The 20,389-nt window shown below is 33.2% G+C and overlaps 2 protein-coding genes across 3 annotated transcripts; both read left to right on the top strand.

Annotated features, from left to right (window-relative positions):
• Positions 1-524: 524 nt before the first annotated feature.
• LOC127091146 (uncharacterized) lies at positions 525-3,705 on the top strand. 2 transcript variants are annotated; one of them, XM_051029705.1, is made up of 6 exons: positions 525-864; positions 951-1,131; positions 2,003-2,104; positions 2,288-2,417; positions 2,679-2,759; positions 3,047-3,705. In XM_051029705.1, exons 1-6 carry the CDS (start codon positions 787-789, stop codon positions 3,540-3,542), a joined length of 1,068 nt encoding a protein of 355 aa, XP_050885662.1. In that variant the 5' UTR covers positions 525-786; the 3' UTR covers positions 3,543-3,705. The 2 variants fall into 2 exon arrangements, with proteins under 2 accessions (XP_050885662.1, XP_050885661.1); XM_051029704.1 differs by having other exon boundaries at positions 2,003-2,417.
• Positions 3,706-12,529: 8,824 nt separating this feature from the next.
• On the top strand, positions 12,530-16,230 carry LOC127090971 (E3 ubiquitin-protein ligase SP1). Its single transcript, XM_051029456.1, has 11 exons — positions 12,530-12,866; positions 12,979-13,031; positions 13,158-13,276; positions 13,393-13,488; positions 13,709-13,846; positions 13,964-14,029; positions 14,571-14,683; positions 14,755-14,865; positions 14,981-15,024; positions 15,105-15,207; positions 15,732-16,230. Exons 1-11 carry the CDS (start codon positions 12,787-12,789, stop codon positions 15,832-15,834), a joined length of 1,026 nt encoding a protein of 341 aa, XP_050885413.1. The 5' UTR covers positions 12,530-12,786; the 3' UTR covers positions 15,835-16,230.
• Positions 16,231-20,389: the final 4,159 nt, after the last annotated feature.

Here is a 20,389-nt window from a genome sequence, read left to right as displayed (position 1 = left end):
TAACTCATAAAATACTATAATGCGAACTTTTAAATACGTCCGAAAATACATCTCTATATTAAAAAAAAACATTTATGATTTTTCATGGAAATACATTAGCACCACTAAAAATTGCTTTGACTAATCCCTAAAATTCGCCTCCCCCAAACTTGCATCTACATGGTCTTTGGAACCGTAACATCCTCGTCACTATTGGACCCCATCAATCAGAAATCTAATTTAAGGTAGAGCTCGGACGTATGTGCCATCTCTAATTAATACTAAAGCTCAAGAGTATATGTATGTACCATCTCAACCTCATAAACTTGTTTCACTCTACCAACAATATAACTCCACCTTATATCAATAACTATGACACATAGGCCACACACAACCACAAACTCAAATTATCCCACAACAATACCAACGCTCCAGATACACAAATATCTCACCCAAAAAAACACGAACGGTTGAGATGAATTAGGAAAGATAACGTAGACAAACCACCTAACAATTCCAAGGTAACAGGCAGCCACGATCACGACCCTCATTCTTGTCGTTTAGTGGAATCCAACCTGGATTTTCACATCAGCGCGAGTTGTTGACACCTACCGTTTCGAAAGTTTGCGCATTAAAAAACGGATCTCACAAAAAATCAAAAAAACAAAACCAGTTTTTTTAAAAAAATATTTCCAATATCTTCGCCACCACCCAAATTTCAGTTACTGAAAAAAAATTGTGTTTTGATAGAGTCACCAAAAGAGGGGGATTTTGGTTTATAAAAACCTAGTTCCCCTCCGAAAAATAATGTTGCAGAAATTTTGTTTGATGGCTTCTTATGGATTTCCTTCGGAGCTTGGTTTCCAACAAGAATTTGTTATGAAGGTGAAATTGTTGTTTGTGATTTCAATCTTACTGAAGTAGTTTTTGTTTGTTTATTTGGTTTGATTGAATTTTGTTGTTTATGATAGGGTTGTCAACAATTGGTGCCTTATCATGTAGCGAAACCAGAAATTGTTCGATATCAGTGTCCTAATCTTAGGTTAAATTCATATGAGGAATCGAGAATGGCATCAAGAGAGTGGTTCGGTTCTAATCAGTTTGTCAATTTGGAGTTGTCAGCTCTAAAGCCAATGGTTGTTGATGTACAAGGTGTGGTGATAGTTTATTGAGTTGTGTATTTGATTCAACTATTGTGATGGTTAACTCTTTTTACAATGTCATATTTATTTATCTATTTTTGCCTTCATTTCCTTGAATGGTTCCTGTTCGGTTCAGAAACCAAAAGTGAAATGGGGTTCAGTTACTGGCAAGTGTGAGGATTAGGGTGTGAGAGTTGAGACTTGAAGACTACTTCTTGTAATCCTCGTTGATAGTAGTGAACTCTCTCTAGTTTTGTTGAACTCTCTAGTTTTTATGAACAGTATGTCGGTACTCAAATTACTCTAAGAACATCACAATATCAGTCAAGGCCATGTCGAAGATTGTCTGCCGAGGACTTTTTTTGTTGCTTTCTATTAGAAAGCTACTCAAGTTGCCCCTAAGCACCAAGGTATCTCCTCAAGAAGTGATGATAACGTAGAAAGGCTATTACTTAGAGAGATCGGAACCTATCCTTATAGATCATTGGACGTCCACCTTTTTAAAAATAATTTCTTTTTCTTCATTATTTTTTACTTATTTCAACTTTTACAGTTATATAGATAGCTTGTGTATGTCTCTTGTTCATTTATTAAGCATCATTCTTTCACTTGTTATTTTAATTGTGAAATGTTGCCAATTACCAAAAGGTAACTGGTGATACCTAAGGTTGGTTTTCTCTCGTGGATGTGGTGTGTTGTTATTTGCTAAAATATTGTGAGTAATTAGAAAGCAGGTGGTAGTTTTTCAATTATTGAGCCTGTATATGTATATTTATTATTGAGTCTGTGATGAATGTCTAAGATGATTCATGTTGGTAACTCCTTTGATTTAATGTTATGTGTCTTACTCTTAAGTAATTTCACTTATCCTTTGGTTGCAGCAACTTGTCCAAGCACATTACTTTTCAGCTTTGGCGCCGTTGATCAATGCACCGAGCATGATAAAACTTTGCACTGTATCACATCTGAGGCTGCTGAAGCAGGTATTGGTGGTGTTCGTAAAGCTTTGTTGTCTGACTTGATGAGTCTGCAACTTTCAGGCATTGATATACCTCAAATTTCATCGCATCCTCTCATCTACCCAAATAGGACATTCTATATCTCGAAGCCTTTGCTTGATATTTTTCAAGATTCAGCTCTAAGTTCAAAAATTACTGCTTATCCAGATGGCCAAGTCACATTTATGGGTACAAAAATTGATATGAAGGATTTTCTTGCTTTAGTTACCGAGTCATACTTATCAGAAAGCACACATAAGGGTGAAAAACAGTTTATGCTTGTTCCACACTTCAGTAGGTATGTACATGTGGACCCATATTATTTAAGCTTCAATATGATCACATGAAACCTTATCTGTTTTGGCTACTTTGAATTACTTTTTCATAGTAGAAAAGAATAATCAGGGACTTCTTGATCAACACCAGATTTAATTATAATTTCAACATCAATTTTAAATATTTTGATAAAGATGTGTTTTGAAATCAAATGTGTTTTTTTCTTCTTATTTTTATGTACTATCAAGCAACTGACCTTTTCTGAGAAAATCTACGTGGGCAGGCTGAATCAAAATGAAGTAGAGGCCAGAAGTCATTCCTCTACATTGGATATTCACTCTACACTGACCGTTCCATTAAAAAGGTTGGCAAAATATGCTTTCTATGACAATTGTCCTCCTCCTGAATTTGATATACACAAAATACTGTGATAGGAAGTTGTTTTAATCCAAAAAAAAACTGTTTACAATCACTCTATTCTCTGTAAAAAAAATGGACCATTTAAAAGTGGTTTGATTTTATGCCCGACTTTAAGTTTGTGCACTTCATTTCCTTCATATGATGCAAATAGTTGCATCTGCTGGCATACAGCAATCACCGTATTTGCTGAAGAAATATATCAAAATTTAATGTTTTTCGCTTGTTTTGCAGTCTTGAGAAAGTCAAAGTCAAGCCATCACGAAAGAAGAACAAGAAAGTAGCCAGGGAGAGGGATCTGTTCAAGAAGAACTACATTCATGCATGTGAAAGCCTTCTGTTTTTGATGACCGATAAAAGTCATCATCGGGAAACCGCAATTCTTTCACTGAAGAAATCTGGCCCAGAGCTTCCTGAACTCCTCACCCAATTCTCTGCCGGCATTGCTGGTGCTGGCCTTGCTGTTGTGCTATCTGTGATATGCAAGCTAGCTTGCGGAAGGGTCCCCTTTTGTGCATCTAAGGTCTTCAACACAGGGTTGGGTTTCGGGCTGGTTTGGCTTTCTTGGGGAGTAAATAAACTGAGGAATACAATTGTTAACATAAGCAAGAATACCGGAAAGATGAGATTGAAAGATGAAGATATGATTCAAAAGGTGGATAAGAGCCTAAAAGAGGTTTACTTTAGAGCTGCAGCATTGCTAGTAGTGGCAGTGCTAAGGCTTGCTTGAGTGTATTCCCTCTAGAGATATGATCACACACATAGTTTCAAGAGTTTTAAGTGCTACTGATCCACACGTAATCGGTTAATGGAATAACCATTCACTGTTGTATCTGATTTGTTGTAAAGTGTAAGGTAGAAATTTGCAATAAAATGAACTGACTTAAAATGTTTCCATTTTCTCATAAAGGTTACATATATTTGCATTGATTATCACTACAACAGATTTCAGCTCCCTTGAAATTGCTCTTTTGGTATATCAGCGATTAATTTTATGTCAGCAAAACAAAAAAAGTTGGCTGCATACATATCTTAAAATTAAAATAATATCGTATGAAATCTATTTAAATTAATTTTATAAAAAAATGTTGTACTATAAATTATTTTTAAAAAACTAAAACAAATGATTTTTCATATCAAAATAACAAATGTTTTTTATATCATTAAAAAGAAACATTAATTAACACAGGGTTTCTTGCTTTTATATCAAAGTAATTGTTATAAAAAATTATTCAAAACAATTTTATTTTTAATGATTATTTTTACGATTTTAATATTAAAAAAGCCACTTCAAAAAAATAAAATATTTAAAATGATTAAATTATTCAAATTATTTCTTTATTTAAAACTTCAAAAAGAATTAACATAAATATGTATTCATTTAAAAGAAAATGTTATCAAACTGATATTTTTTTAATATTATCGAAATAGATTTTCTTAGTAACATTTAAAAAAATCAAATCTTACTTAGCCGTAGCTTTCTTGCGTAACAATTAAAGAAAAAAATCTCCTTCATAAGTGTCTCTATTTTTCAGAATTCAAAACCCTAGCTAAACCTTCAAGTTCCCATTAGGTTTTCGTCTTCACTCTCGGGTATATTCTTACTTCGTTTCTCCCTTCAGAAGGATGTTGCTATTGAACGAGAAATGAAATGCGATGATGATGATTCCTGGAAACTAAGTTCTACGATACTATCATCTGTTCCTAAAGAGGTTCCGTGGTATCTGGTGTGTTTTTTGTTTATGTTCCTTAATGCAGTTTTTGTTGTTACTAGAAATCACGATGATGAGATTGATTCACTTCATATAAATGTTTAAGATAAAGCCTTTTAAAATAACTAAACTCTTTCTATTTCTTGTGCTAGGATGATGGGACTGATCGCGTGCATGTGGTTGGAACTCGTGGTGCCACTGATTTTGTATTACCTGCTGAAAACTCAACATTTGAAGAATCAGGCCGGACACTTGTATGTGAAACCTTTGATAATCGCAGACGCGAAAAGGTGAGATTGTTAGGTCCATTCTCTTCTGCTCCCCTCTCCCTGCAAACATTAAAAAAAATTAAAGCACTGCTAGCTCTGCTTATTTTGTCATGAAGTCATTCTTTCACAGACGATTGGATTCAAGAGGATTGAACGGGGACTTCCAGTTGGAACTTCCTTGAATGTTGTTTGGATTTTTACTGGATTTTTGGTAGGCCTTAGTTTGTGTGGGGTTATTATTTTGTATGATGAAAGAGATACTGGAATAAAACTTGTCTTTCCCTTTTAATTTGCTTGTTTATTCCATCATTTGAGAAATGCTTAAGTAAAATGAGTTCCCTATATAGAAGTACAAGTTTTGAAGTTCTACTATACTTTTGATGACATGAAAACTTTGGCATATAGTTGGATAACATACATATAATTGATACTTTGAGATGTTAGGAAAAATAAAGGAGAGTTTTCTGACAATTTCAATCCTTATAAAGAAACTTCAATGATTAGGATGATTTGGAGTGATATTTGAAACTTCAACACATTGAAGTTCATAAATAGTAGTACTATATAAATGCAAAACTTAAACGACTATTAAATAGAAGAATGTGTAAAATATGTTGTAGAATATGATGTAGCTAGTAATACGAAGAAAAGATATATTCTCATAGAAATTATTATTTGGATAGACATAAAAATGGTAGATAGATGGGGAATAATATCGACACCCCTTTTAATTAATGAATTTGGCTCAAACCAATTCAAATTGACTTGTATACATCCCTAATTTTTCCCAACTTTAAGTTGATTTAAGATTTACTTCCTTTAGATTTATTAAGATTTATATATATTTTTTAATTTGTTAAGATAACCATTGGTATAATATAAAGTATTAGGGTAACTTATAGTTTTTTTTTGGATGATACATATTCCAATTACTATTACAATCATGGATAAGTTATTCTTTTTAAATATAGTTTAATTATTATGAACACTAAAAATTTATTGAATTTTTAGAGAGATATCATATCTTCTCTCACTGAAAATTTATCATGTTTTCCATCTATTTTTCTAAAGTTTCCTCTTGATCTCCTATGGTTCTTGAACTCCATCAACTCTGATTAATATAGGCTCAATTATATCTGCTATAGATTTAATCCCATGCTAGAAAAATGGAAGAATGTTCCACTATCAAAGGAGGAGGAAGATGACTTGACAGTGGGCAAGGAAGTGGAAATAGAAGACGAAATCTTCAATAACAAAAAAATCTAGTTGGAAAGCTATGGGGATTTTAACTCCTTCAACATTAGGGCTTTCGGAAGCACAATGATCCAAGTGTAGGCTTAAGAATTCAATTGAAATACAAGATCTAGACAAAAACACGTTCCTGTTTCGTTTCACTTCAAAAAGGAATGTGGATACGATGCTACAAAGGGACCCTAGAGCTTTGACATGAACATGCTTGTACTTGAAAGGGTATTTGGAGATGAACATCTATTCAAAATCAAGATGCATTTTGAAAGTTTATGTGTTAGTGTGTATGACCAGTCTCTGAAACTTAGGTCGGAATCAATGGCAAAGAAACTAGAAAACATCATCACAACTTTTGAAGAGGTTGTTACTACGCGAAAAATGACTATAACACAGAGTCGCCACCAAATTTTATTTATTCCAAAAAGAGGAAATAGAAAATATCGATAAAATCCTCTAAAGAAGAGAAAATTGGCCTCACAACCAAAAATAGGGTTCAGAAGTCGATTATGCAAGGTGAATGTATTAGCATCCCTCACATCCATCGTACTCTATGGGAACTATCTAGGTTGTCTACATGAATGAGTGTCGCTATCTAAAAGTTTACTTGCTAAAAGGGGAAATGGTTGGTTTTTGTTAGTGTGCTCGTCAAGGATTAGGGCCCTTGTGCCTACGTATCATCATCGTGAAATGAAGAATCAGAGCTCCGTAGTTCAGAGTAAAAAATGATTGTTTGTTGGTTGTTTTTACCTTGAAAAGGGGTTTTCAGAGTGATGCCCAAAGACGCAAAAATGAGTTTGATGAGTTGATGTTGATTTTAAGGTTTTGAAAATAGATGTTTTTTTATTAGAATTGCACTTAAAGACTATGGGTAGAGGTTAATATTTCAGACAAACAAGCCAAGCGTTTTGTATCCAAAATAATAAGAGTGAGGATAGGAAAGTTCCATTCTCACTCATTCTCCACCACTTAAGGCTCGTGGAGCGCCATTCTATTTGTATTTTTATTGTGTTTTAAATTTGACTGAGAAAATCCCGTTTGGCGTTGGATCAAGGGCTTATTGCTTATTATTTTGAAATGGTGAGGTTCATAACTTCTAAGGTTGGCTAACAAGCAGCAATAGAAAAAGGAAAGCAAGAAAAAAAAGTACACCAAAGTGGGGAAGGGGATACATGAAAAATACAAGGGAATAATGCGATGAATAAATGGCCTTGTTGTAAGGTATCTCAAGAAAAAACCTTGTGTGTGCATTGTGTCCTAAGCTAACATGTGGATAATGGAATTACAAAAGCATGACTCCCTAGAGTAGTGCCATGAATGATCTCTTGTAATGAAAGATTACAAGTCCATGATGCTCCAAGTTGTGCATAAGTCAATATAGTCCAAGGTCCAAGCAAGGGTCCTAACAAATCCTATAAGTACATCATTAAGTCTCACAAATTACTCTTTTTGGTCTTTTCATTTTATCATGTTTTTTCTCTTTTCTCTTTTTGATAAACAATTACGTGTCCACATTTCCTTTTTCGAAACCTTTTTCACAAATAAAGTTTCTTAGTTTATCAAACCAAGCCCTCGGTGCTTGCTTCACACCATATATATCTTTCTTTAACCTGAACACCTGAGAGGGATTCTTGAAATCTTCAAATCCCGGAGGTTGACTTACACATACTTCTTCATGTATGTATCCATTTAAGAAGGCACTTTTAACATACATCTAGAATAACCTAAAATTTAAAGAACATGCATATGCCAACAATAATCTAATAGTCTTTAATTTTGCTACAGGGGGAAAATTTTCATCAAAGTTTATTCCTTATTCTTGATTCTAGCCTTGTGCTACTAATTTAGTCTTATTTCTTACTATGATGTTATTTTCATCTATTTATTTTTCGAAGACCCATTTAGTGCCAATAATGTGCTTATCTTTTGGCCTATGAACTAAATACTAAAATTTATTTATTGCAAATTGATGTAGTTATTCTTGCATAGTTAGTTTCCATTGTTCGTCCTCTAAGGCATCTTTAATTTTTAGAAGGTTTTATTTGTAAAACAAAAGTCATGTTTGAGCATGCATCTTTAAGATTGAGTATAGTGAATACTCCATTGTTTATGTGTGCAAATATTATCAATTGGATGACGCTAATGAGTTCTCCATTATTGAGGTAGATCATTATGAGTTTGCTCTTGTTCTATTACTCCATCTTTATCATGTACTTTTTCTTGTTCATTGTGTTCATCATTGTTGTTGGTATCTTTTGGTGCATCATCTTCATCAATATAAATAACTTTATCCTCTTTGGAGAGGTTAGTTTTATCAAAAGATACATGGAAAAATTCTTCAATAGTAAGGGTTCTGTTATTAAAAATTCTGTAAGCCTTACTAGTGAGAGAATATTCAAGGAAAATGCCTTCATTTTATTTAGCATCAAAATTTTTCAAGATTATCTTTACCATTATTTAAAACAAAGCATTTGCACCCAAAGATGTGAAGATGATCAATATTGGGATTTTTACCTTTATATAGTTCATATGAATTTTTCTTCCAAATAGGTATTAGAAATACACAATTATTTACATAACAAGTCGTACTTAACGCATCCTCCCAAAGTTATTTTGTTAAGTCTATTTTATTTAGTTTGCTAGTTATTCCAAAGATTTATTCTTTATTTAAACTACACAATTTTGTTGTGGTATTCTAGGTGCTGAGAAGTTATGAGAGATATCATATTCATCGCAAAAATCTTTAGATGAAGTATTTTGAAATTCTCCACCATGATCACTTTGAATTGAAATAATCTTCAAGGATCTCTCATTCTGAACTAATTTTTTGTACTTTTTAAAAATATTAAATGCATCATATTTATGTACTAAAAATAATGTCCATGCCAAAGTCATGCATCATTGTTATTAACCATAAGACATTTAAGTTTTAAACACAAATCATCAAGTGATATCATGAAAATATTGTTTATCTTTTTTCTAACAAGTTTAATTTCATGAGTTATTTCATCTTCTATGATGCATGAGTCTTTATTAAAATTAATTTTAAGACCTTTATCGTAAAGTTGACTTATACTAAGTATATTATACTTTAAACCTTCAACATATATCACATTATTAATAGTGGTAAAGGGTGACGTACCTACTTTTCCAATTTCAAGTATTTTTCCTTTATTGCTGTCTTCATAGTTGACAAATCCTTTAGACTTTAGGATCAAGGTTAAAAAAATTCATTTGTCTCCCGTCATCTCTTTGGGACATCCACTATCGAGATACCACATGTTTTTTGTGACCTTCAAGCATTCCTACAAAATAAATTAAATTTTGTTAGGTATCCAATATAAATTGGGTCCTTGATGGTTAGTTTATTTCTCTACCCTTGTATACTTATCACTTGGTACACCATATTTTCTTATGTATTATGTATTATGGGTATTTCCTTTATAATTAAATAAAAACGGATTGACATATTATAATATATATTCTTCCTAGGGGGTATAGTAAGAATTTTTATCATAACTCTTTCTTGAATGGAAATTATTTTCAACATTTCTAGTTTAGACAATTTTATAAGTATGGATAGATTTAACAAAGATGGTCTTCTTGATTTGACTAGATTTATCAACTTAGAGTAAGATAGTCCACTTCTATCATTTGAATATCTTTGACTATTGAGAACACTCTCCAAGCCAAGTTTCCCTTTTTCATATTTGAATGTAATTTGTTTTAGTTCAACCACTTTAGTTTCAAGAGATGAACATTTATTACTTGTTGATGAACTGACATGAATGTCTATTTTTGTTTTACTTTTGTCTAAATCATTTTTCAAAACACTTGTTTTACTTTCTAGAGATGAAATAATTTTATCTTGTTTAGTGCACATCCTAGAGAGATTTAGACATTCATCATTTAATTCATTAAAGGCATTTTATAGTTTATCATGTGAAAGTTTGTCATTACTAACCTCTTTTTCATCATCAGAGTGATGCGATTCAATTAATGATATATGTACTTGTTCTTCATTTTTGGAATCCGAAGATGAACTTACTTCACTGTCTTCCCATGCAATATATGCTTTCTTTGGTCTTGTATCATTCTTTCCTTTAGAAATATTTTTCTTTTGAAGAGATGAACACTTGGCCTTGATGTGCCTTTGTTTTCCACATTCAAAGCATGTGAAATTTTGATTTGATGTTGATGTTTCCTTCTTCTTCATAATACTCTTCCATTGACCAAATCTTACCGTCTTGTCTTTTTTTAAGAATTTGCCAAATTTCTTTACTAGAAAAGTTATAATATTATCTTTTTCTGAACTATCTTCTTGTTGAATCACATTTGACTAAGCCTTTAAAGATACTTTCTTATGTCTCCTTTCAGTTTCTTCATGTTGTTATAGTCAATCAAATTCTAACTCGTGTTCTTGTAACTTTTCAAAAAGTGTCGCCGATGTCATTTTTGATAGGCTTTTCTTTTCGGAAATGACGGTCACCTTTTGCTTTCATGCTCTTATCAAAGATCTTAGAACCTTTAAGTTTAATTCAATATTTGCAAAGGTTTTTCCAATAACGGCTAGATGATTTGTAAAATGGGCGAATCTCTTTTTGTCTATTTAGAATTTTCTCTACCGATAACTTTCTAAACATTTCATACTCACGGAAAATGGTGTTCAATCTAGATCTTTTTTACTTATTTCGTTCCTTCATTGTTTATCTCTAATATATCCCATATTTCTTTAGTCGTTTTGCAATTTGAAATTCTAAAGAATTCATTCATTCCTAAGGGTGATGCTAGAATGTTTTTGGCCTTTTAAGTCATATAAAATTTTCTTTTTATAATCTTCACTTTATGCATCTTTAGACTTTAGTTATTCTACACTCTCAATAATAGTGGTAGGTATGAGAGATCCTTTTTGAACCGCATCCCAAACTTCTACACCATGAGATTTAAGGAACATTTGCATTCTTATTTTTCAAAAATTCTAACATTCATCAGTAAAGCAAGGTAGTCTATTTATACTAGAGCCTTCTCCCAAGAAAAGTTTAGTGGAACCCATGTTTCCCGAATCTTAGAGCAATTTACCAAACTCTTGCTCTAATACCAGAAGCAAGTTTTAGATATAACTTGTGTGTGTGTGTGTGTGAGAGAGAGAGAGAGAGAGAGAGATGTAAATTAGGTATGTTGAATTTTTCTTGCTTAAGTGCTAACTTGTTAATTTTTTTTGAAGTGATGTTATGATTACTTAACCGGTTTAGGAGTGTTAATGAATAAAGTGCGGAAAAATAAATATGTTGAAAGTAAATAACACAAGAGAATTATCCTAGTTCACCTTCTTCAAACGAAGACTAGTCCGCTCCTCTTATTACCTTAGAGGATTTTCCACTATATTTAGAATTCTTGTACAAGTCTCACACAAAGACCTCTCTTACAATCTTCTAACTTACACACAAGAAAGAACACTATTTTCTTCAAACAATACTTTTCACCACAACCTTGATGAATAAGTACTACGCACACTTTTGAACTGGTAATCGGTTACCATTATGTTGTAATTGATTACCACTACTATTTCTTTAAAAAATAAGTTTTGGCAGCATTGCTTCTGTTGGAGAGTCCGTGAAAGTCAGGAGCACCAATGTGACCAATGCTCCAGGACCACAAAATCTTAAGGTGCTAGGTAAATCAATAATCACTCTTATAAATCCAACATTTCATTCATTGATAGGCAATGCGAGACTTTAAGCACTCACATTTGCACCCAATAACTTCAAGGATTTTTATGCACGATCTTAGAGAAATTATAAGATGAAGTTTGAATAAAATTTATAAGCTTTTAAAATGATATATAAGATGAATTATGATATATACCTTTAAAATAATGATCATGCAATTCTTCCATTTATTTTTCATTGATTCACTCTTCATGCCATCATCTTTCTCTTAAATACACTTATTTTCATCAAAATCAAACAAATTAAAAAAAAACATCGTCATATAACTTAAACATAATTTTTTTAATTCAAAGATTCACTTACAGAATTTTGATATAATCTCCTTCTAAGTTTTTATACGTTTGTATACAAGTTTTTTCCCCCTTAATATGATTCATCATATTTATAACAAATGTATAGGTATGTTTATAAATATATCAATTTCGATTTAAAGATAACTATTACCGTGAAGTATTATATCAACTATGTCTATCTATTGTTACCATAACTACCAGCTAACTTATTTTTTTATTTAAAAAAATTATCATATCTTTTTTTCAAATTAATACCTTAAAATCGTGCGACCAATTTTCAAGAAACTATATTGTAAAATAAATAAAACAGTTTTGTCAGAAAAAAGAATAAAATAAACATTAAATTTTCGTCGAAATATTTTTGTAAAGTGAAATTTATTTTGTGAGGAGGACCCATGACACGCAGGCAGGGTGATACACTCTATCCTATTTCTCTTTTCTTCTTTTCTTCTTTTCTTTTACCCATTCATTTCCTTCACTTTACTCCTTGCATCAAATTCCTTTATTTTCCTCTTAATTTCATTTCTCCTCAATTCTAACTATTATTATTATTATTATTATTATTATTATTATTATTATTATTATTATTGTGCCAAATTCTCTTCTTACCTAATAAATCTAAATCCTTATAACACTATCTCGATTTTCTCTCAATCCCAAAACCCTTTTTTCTCGTTTTTTTCAATTCAAACGATCAATGACTCTGTGAACTTAGTTTCGTTGAAGATGGCGATGGTTCCTTGGCGTGGCATCAGTTGCTGTTTGAGTGCTGCTGCTCTTTACTTTCTTGGTAGAGCAAGCGACAGGTATTGCCATCAGTTCCGTTACGTTCTGCAATTTCATAACATTCAAAGTTTTCTTCTTTTTATATGATGATAATAATAATAATATTAATGAGAATTTTTTGTTCTTGCGTAGGGATGCTGAAGTTCTTAAATCTGTTACTAGGGTTAATCAATTGAGAGAGCTAGGTTTGTGTTTTTTCATCAACTGAAACTTTTGGTTTTTCCTTAATGCTTATTGAAATTACCTGGTAATTAGTAATGCAATCTGTGCTGTTAAATTTTCTGATTATGTTGGGATTCTTTGATTTTCAGCGAAACTGCTGGATGAGGAAATACTTCCCTTGGTTGTTGCGATTTCTGGAAGAGTTGGTTCTGAAACCCCGATTAGTTGCGAGTCCAGTGGTTTAAGAGGTGTAATAGTTGAAGCAACGGTATGTAGATTTACGTTTCTTAAGTGCATGAATAATCTCTTCTTTTATAAGAACATTGCTTATCTCATTGTTGCCCTTTTCAAATAATACTTACTTGCTTACAATTTATTTTTTAGGCTGAACGACATTTTCTGAAGCACAATGAAAACGGTTCATGGATACAAGATTCTGCATTAATGTTATCCATGAGTAAAGAGGTTCCATGGTATCTGGTGTGTAGTTCTTCTCTTTTCTTCTAGTGCAGTTGTTGTTGGTTATCTCAATATTTAAGCTTCTGAGCATTCCTCTTCAGGAGCTAGAAAAAAGAAAATGATAGTAAAAAATCAAAATTATTATAGTATGCGTGTGCACGTGTGGGTGTTCTACGTGTGTAAACCAAATTCACTTGAAATAATGATTTAATATCACGAGTCCTTCAATTTTATGTGTTAGGGTGATGGAACTGATCGTGTGCGTGTAGTTGGAGCTCGGGGTGCCACTGGTTTCTTATTGCCTGTTGGAAGTGAGGCATTTGAAGAGTCGGATCGATCACTTGTACGTGGAACAATGGATTATCTCCAAGGTCTAAAGGTGGGAGTCTTAGTACTTGGCAACACACCATTCATTCTCTGCCTCTCCCTGCAAAAAAATATTGAAGCACTCCGATGCTTATTTTGTAAACTGACATAATTGAAACCATATTTTTAGCTGCTTGGAGTTAAGAGAATTGAACGGGTACTTCCAGTTGGAACTTCTTTGACTGTTGTTGGTGAGGTAATTTAATTAGTTTCAGAGATATAGCTAGCTACTTTCTCAAGAATATCATATATTACAAAATTTCATTATAGTTGGCATTAGCAATGGTGCAGAGTAGATAGGTAATGGTTCAAGGTGTACCAGGTTACTGGCCAGAATAATAGTATCAATAAACACATGCTATTGTGATGTATTCCTCGTGGTGCAAGTTTTGTATGGGAAGGGCTTCTTGTTTTGATTTTTGTTTACACATAAGTAAAATGAGCTCCACATTATGCGTTATCCATTTATCAAACTCTGATCATAGTCATTGCTCTTTCTCACAAAGTAAAACGCGTTACAGCATATGATATTATAATCAAAGTCTTTGTGAATAAAACTATAAAAGTCTTTGTTCCAAAGAAAAGGTCTACAAGGACTTCATTATATTTTTATTTGAGGTCTTACGTACTTCCTATATTCAATTTATCTACTCCGGTGCGTTTTTGTCTCTATTAATATTAATCCTTTGCTGTTTCAAACTTTTTCCAAAGGAATAATTCTTAAACTGTATGATCAGGCTGCTAAAGACGATGTTGGAACCATTCGAATTCAGCGACCCACCAAAGGGCCGTTTTATGTCACTCCCAAAACAATTGAAGAACTCATTGCAAATCTTGTGAAATGGACGAGGTTGCTTTACTTTATATTTGTTTATTGTATGTTTTTTCCTACAGGATTTCTATTGACTAAAGTTTTGTTAGGTGGTATAAGTGTGCTTCTATGGGCTTGACAGTGTTTGGTGTGTATCTGATAGCCAATCATGCTATCCGGTACATCATGGAAAGACGCCATCGCAACGAAATACAAAAAAGGTACACATCAGTGGCGACAAAACTGAATGCATTGAATACCTTTCAATTTGGAAATGTATGATTCCACTTCATTTTACATTGCCTCACCTTTAATAATCTGAACAATTTCATGCAGGGTTCTTGCTGCAGCTGCTAAGATGTCTGGACAAGATAATGGAGGTATATTGCACTGATTCTACAATATTTAAGTTTGCAATGGCTGCTTCATTAAATACCTGAAATTTATGATTCTGTTTCAGGTGAAATTGCTGACAACTTATCAGATGGTGCTAAAAGGGAACGCACAATGCCAGATTTGTGTGTAATATGCCTCGAGCAGGAATATAATTCCGTTTTTGTTCCGTAAGCTATCTATCTTATCCTCTTCTCTAATTGTATGTCATACTATTATACAAAGCAGTGGCACTGAGAAGGACAAGCATGTCCCCATATTTGTGAATCTCTGCCCCGATTTTCCATTTTCTTTATTGTTGAAGTTGGTAGTTGTGATAATGGAGTTTGTTTGAAGTGCCATATTGCTTAGGTTGTCGGGCTGTTGGGTGTATATGTGAGGGCAACCTCATCCTTTGAGCTAACTTTTGGGTTTGAGATCCAAGCATATTTAACATTAATTTCTCTCATTGATATAAAATATCCCAATATCATTTCTTCCTTGTGATCTTTATTGACTATTCTCTATCATGAAGAAAAGTTGCTTATCCATTGTATTTGACTCAAAAGAAAGTATGACTTTGCAGGGAATTTGTTAGCTGAGCTAAACTTTGTTACTTTGATTATATATGGATGCTTACCAGCATAAAAACATGCATGCTAAAACCACTTAAAATGGGATGTTCTTACTCTTAAGATCTATGTTGTGATGTCAGGTGTGGGCATATGTGCTGCTGTACAGCTTGCTCTTCGCACTTGACCAGTTGCCCTCTTTGCCGGCGACAGATAGAGAGGGCAGTAAAGACTTTCCGTCATTGAGTATTGAGCATACATAGACCCATACGAGAATGAGGAATCATACCATATGAGTCCAACAATAACAATTTGGTCAATGGTGATTATAGAATTTATGCAACTTTTCATCCATTATCTTTGTCTGGGAGCAATGCTGTCTACAAGAAATCTTGAAACCAATGACTTTCAAATAGGCATCAAGATGGTAACCTACTGTTGGTTCTTTTGGCATCTTCAACTGTAAATATCTACTATCCGAACTAGTCGCCTGTTACTCTGATTTATCGCTAAGTGCTATTTGCATATAGGTGTCTTCTTTTCAATTAGTGTTGAATGTTATGACACATGATATAAGTTATTCCGTGGATTTGTTTAAACACTTATATGATGCATGTTAGTGAACACGTTTTGTTAGTCTGACCCGGTATTTTATTGTTTGCCCTTCATTCCTCAACATAATTATGCAGTTGATAGTAGATTATTTCTTCAGTTCTTTGTAATTGTTAGTATTTTGTAAAATTAGCACATGGTTTCAATCTCTCTAAAATATGAAAGGTACTATGTTTGGTGTCTTGTTAAGTGATAACTGTTAACTACTTATGTTTCTTTGCAGATGTTGTTATGTCAAAGTGACATCGAATAATGTTATGTTAGAATGTAAGTACTTGAAAAGTTTCCCTGGATCCCTAAAATCACTTTTGTTTGTCTGCCATAAAATGAATACTTGGGGGATCAAAAACTGATAGAGAGTTTAGAGGGATAAAAATCAAAGAAAAATATTTTATAGGATAATAAAAATTTTGTTCATTTTTAAGGATTTGTTTAAGCCTAAACGTAAACCAGCTGAAATAGGCAAGACATTTGGTTAATAGAAACACAAATTCCTCTAAGCTAACGGCAAGTTAGACAAAGTATGAATGTCAAGAATTTAGACTCGATCAACCATGATATAAAGGAAGTTGTGTCTATAAAGATATCATAAACTAAATATGCTGCAAAATAGAAAACTTTGAGTTGATCGTCTGGTGCCACAACCACCCAGGGATTCAGACACTGGCGATGGGAATAGTTGAATAAGGGAATTACTTTTTCATCTTAAGGGTTTTTCTCCACTATGGTGAAAAGCCAAAACTTTTTATAGTGTCAAGAGATGCAACTGGACACATTTTTTACACACCCTTCAACGCAAATAGATGAGATATCATTATTTTGTCAAAATTTAATCTAAAGATTTATGTCTTTAATATATGCATGGGAAAAACCCCAATAGGGTTTTGTTGCTTGTCTTTTACACATTTGTTTTGTTTATGATTGTTTATTGAGTCTTCTTCATTATTGCACATCTTTGAATCAAGTTTTGAATCAATTGATTTTTAGCATTGCATAATTAAATTGCTTGTAATTGAGTATGGTCATTGTGGTTTTAATCAATTACTTAGGTTAATGGAACAAGAAGCATATTTGAAGTTGATTCAAATTATGTGGGAAGTGAAATTTCAAACTATTTTAAAAAACTTAAAAAATTAAGATTTGGTGTGTATGACTCGAGTCACTCACAAACCATGACTCGAATCAAACCAACAGATGAGAACAATAAGATTATGATGTCTGTGACTCGAATAACAACTTACACATGATTTGAATCATGCAACATTGTGACTCGAATCACAAGGTGTACATGACTTGAATCACAAATCTCATGTTAGCCACTATCTCATTTATTCGAATCACACATCATACATGACTCAAATCACAAGCTTTTTCACTTTTTTCTAGTTAGTTTTGACTTGTTTAACTTGAGTCAAGGTTTTACACATGACCCGAATCATGAACCTACATGACTTGAATCACATCTTTAACTTACTCGAATCACATGAAAATGAGTCACTTTTCTTTATGCTGATCTTGTTTCACTCTACTTGCTCATTTGACTTAAATAAATCAATGCTCTTGATTCGAATCTAACAACCATTTCACTTATTTTTGTGCATAATTTTCAACACATATAAATTCATTGTCACCTTATTTTCATATAGCAATCTCATAACTAACATTGTGATTTTTTGTAAAATCAACAACCTCCAAATTTTGAAAACTCAAAATTTCTTGAAGACATAATTCCTTTCATCTTCAACCTCTAGTTTGATTTCTGATCTTGATCATGAGAGATTTGTAATTGTTGAGGGAGACATGTCTTGAAACTAACATTTCTTAAAAGTTTGATAACGATTTTTAGGAAGCTTGCAAGATTGTGGTTGTTGTGACAAATTCTAGTGAAAAGAAGGAAGTTCTTCTCTCCAAGTTGACCTTGATAGTGTTGTGTGGAAGCCTACAAACAGGGTAATAGTTCTTCCCAATCTTCGAATAGCTCATCCCTTAAAATATCAGTGGGATCAGGGGTGATTGACATAAACGAAGACTTCGACCAATTTGGTGAAGCTGGAAGATTCAAGAAGCATGAATCAATAAAGATTTCGTAGAGAGTTCATCAAAAAAGTTGTATATAAGTTAAGATCTAAATAAGAGATTTATTGTTCGCAATATTATTATGGATTGGTGATTGTATGAAATCGTGTAATATTTGTCAATACATAGTGGAAGAAAAACTTTCAATGAGAAAGCATTGGAGAATGGAGTAAACTCCCGCGAGGACGATAGAGCCGAACCACTATACATTATGGTGTGCTCTCTCTCTCCCTCTCTCTCTCCCCTTAACGAATTAAAAGGTTTAGGGACCTTGGTATAATCCAATTTTAATAACACACAAGAGTAATGCCGACATGAGCTCTAAGGACTGGCGATTCAGAAGATACAAATCATTGACGTTACCATGCTGATGTAAAGTCGATGACATTACTCCTTCAATGAAGCTATCCACAAACAAAGTTATAGTATTGTGAACCTAAGACGGACCTTTCTAAAAGTGCACCTAACTCGAGAAGAAAAAAGAGGCATAAACGTTAATATCATACCTATAATGATATTTTGAAATTTGTCCTCTCATATAGTTGTAAGAATGCAGAAGATTCTAGGTCCTTGAAAACTCTATAACGCTGTTATAAAATGAGAACAAAGACTCACATTCAGGTACAAACTATTCTAATTCTTAAATCTCCCACTTTTATTCGTAATAAACTTGGGCATCAAAGTATTCACAAGTATCATCCACTACAGGATTAAAGCAAATAGACATTAAGACCGTTAACGAATTACCATCAGATTTCAATTCACACCACTCTTTGTGAATTGGAAATATCCTTCCAGGTCATTTTTGCACCATTATGGGAAATTAATCTAACATTTCCGTTATCTCACTCAGAATATCTAATGGAGAACAGGGAGGAAGACAATGTCAGCCTTTGTGGCGAACGCATGTCATTCTATAGCCAACGAGATTGTCCGAGTTACCCAAGATCTCCTAGATGGACAAACGACGTCATCATCGCTATGGGGAACACTTGTTCCCCCATATCCAGCACCACTGGTTTCTTTATCGATCAAGACATTCCACAACCACCTTTGGATGAACCATTGAAATGTGATACCCTATTATCGTTAACTTATTGAGCTCTTGTGGTCAATAAAGAAACAAAAATATTACTACGTGGCATGTCAGTCACTATTCACATGAAATCGACAACAATAGAACAATAAAATGAGAGGCTTCGATGAATCAAAATAGATAGTTTTGGTCCTTAGGAGCAACGATTGACTCGAAGGAACAAACAAGAGATGCACATGAATGAAGAAATCGATATATTTTATGACAAGAAACAAGCGTGATTGTCCCATTATCATAGTCCACGAAGTCATCACATACATAAATCTCATTCCCTGGTGTCACACACACACACACACCCTTCAAGCATTATTGTCATCACCGACATCATTGTTGATACAACATAGGTGCATCATCATTGTCTCCTTCAGAGAGATCTGGAGACGAAGGAGATGCTTCAAACATGAAGACATTCACCAAAATAATCAACGATTAACCTTTTTGTAGGGAACTCCAGAATCCCCTAGGGATGAGAGCATACAAAAAAATGACAGACCCTAGTGATCACATTGAGTTTGTGGAAGTCTTCCTAAATTTTCAAGGAGAACGTGGTGTTGAGAAGTGCAAGTATTTTACCCTTAATCTAAAGTAGAGACAATTACTTTGACTCAAATGTTTAAGGATTGACCCCAACTATTCATTGAATGAGTTACGAGCCCATTATGTCATATGTAAAAAGATGCAATGGTGATGCCGTTTTGGTAAAAGGCGTTGGTAGAAACTGTTGTGATTGAGGAAACAAAAAGTTTTAATGGTTTATTGATAAGAGCACAAATGTACATACAGTACAAAGATAAACTTTCCATAAACAGGGCCATCTATGGAGACAGATCAGAAAAATATGAAGGAAACAAAAGATCAGGCGAAAACCAGAGGAATTACACACATTTAACTTGCCACCCTTCCAATTAAATCCGACATCCCACATATTTTTATAATTTCCAAACTGTTTATGGACAAATTTGAGTCAAAAGTGTGAACGAAAATTCCAACGGTTCATTCAAAATTTTCGATAATTCA

The sequence above is a fragment of the Lathyrus oleraceus genome, chromosome 6 (assembly GCF_024323335.1).
Source record: "Lathyrus oleraceus cultivar Zhongwan6 chromosome 6, CAAS_Psat_ZW6_1.0, whole genome shotgun sequence".
NCBI lineage: Eukaryota > Viridiplantae > Streptophyta > Magnoliopsida > Fabales > Fabaceae > Lathyrus > Lathyrus oleraceus.
Note: the sequence above shows the minus strand (reverse complement) of the source record. Positions and strands in the feature narration are given on the sequence as shown.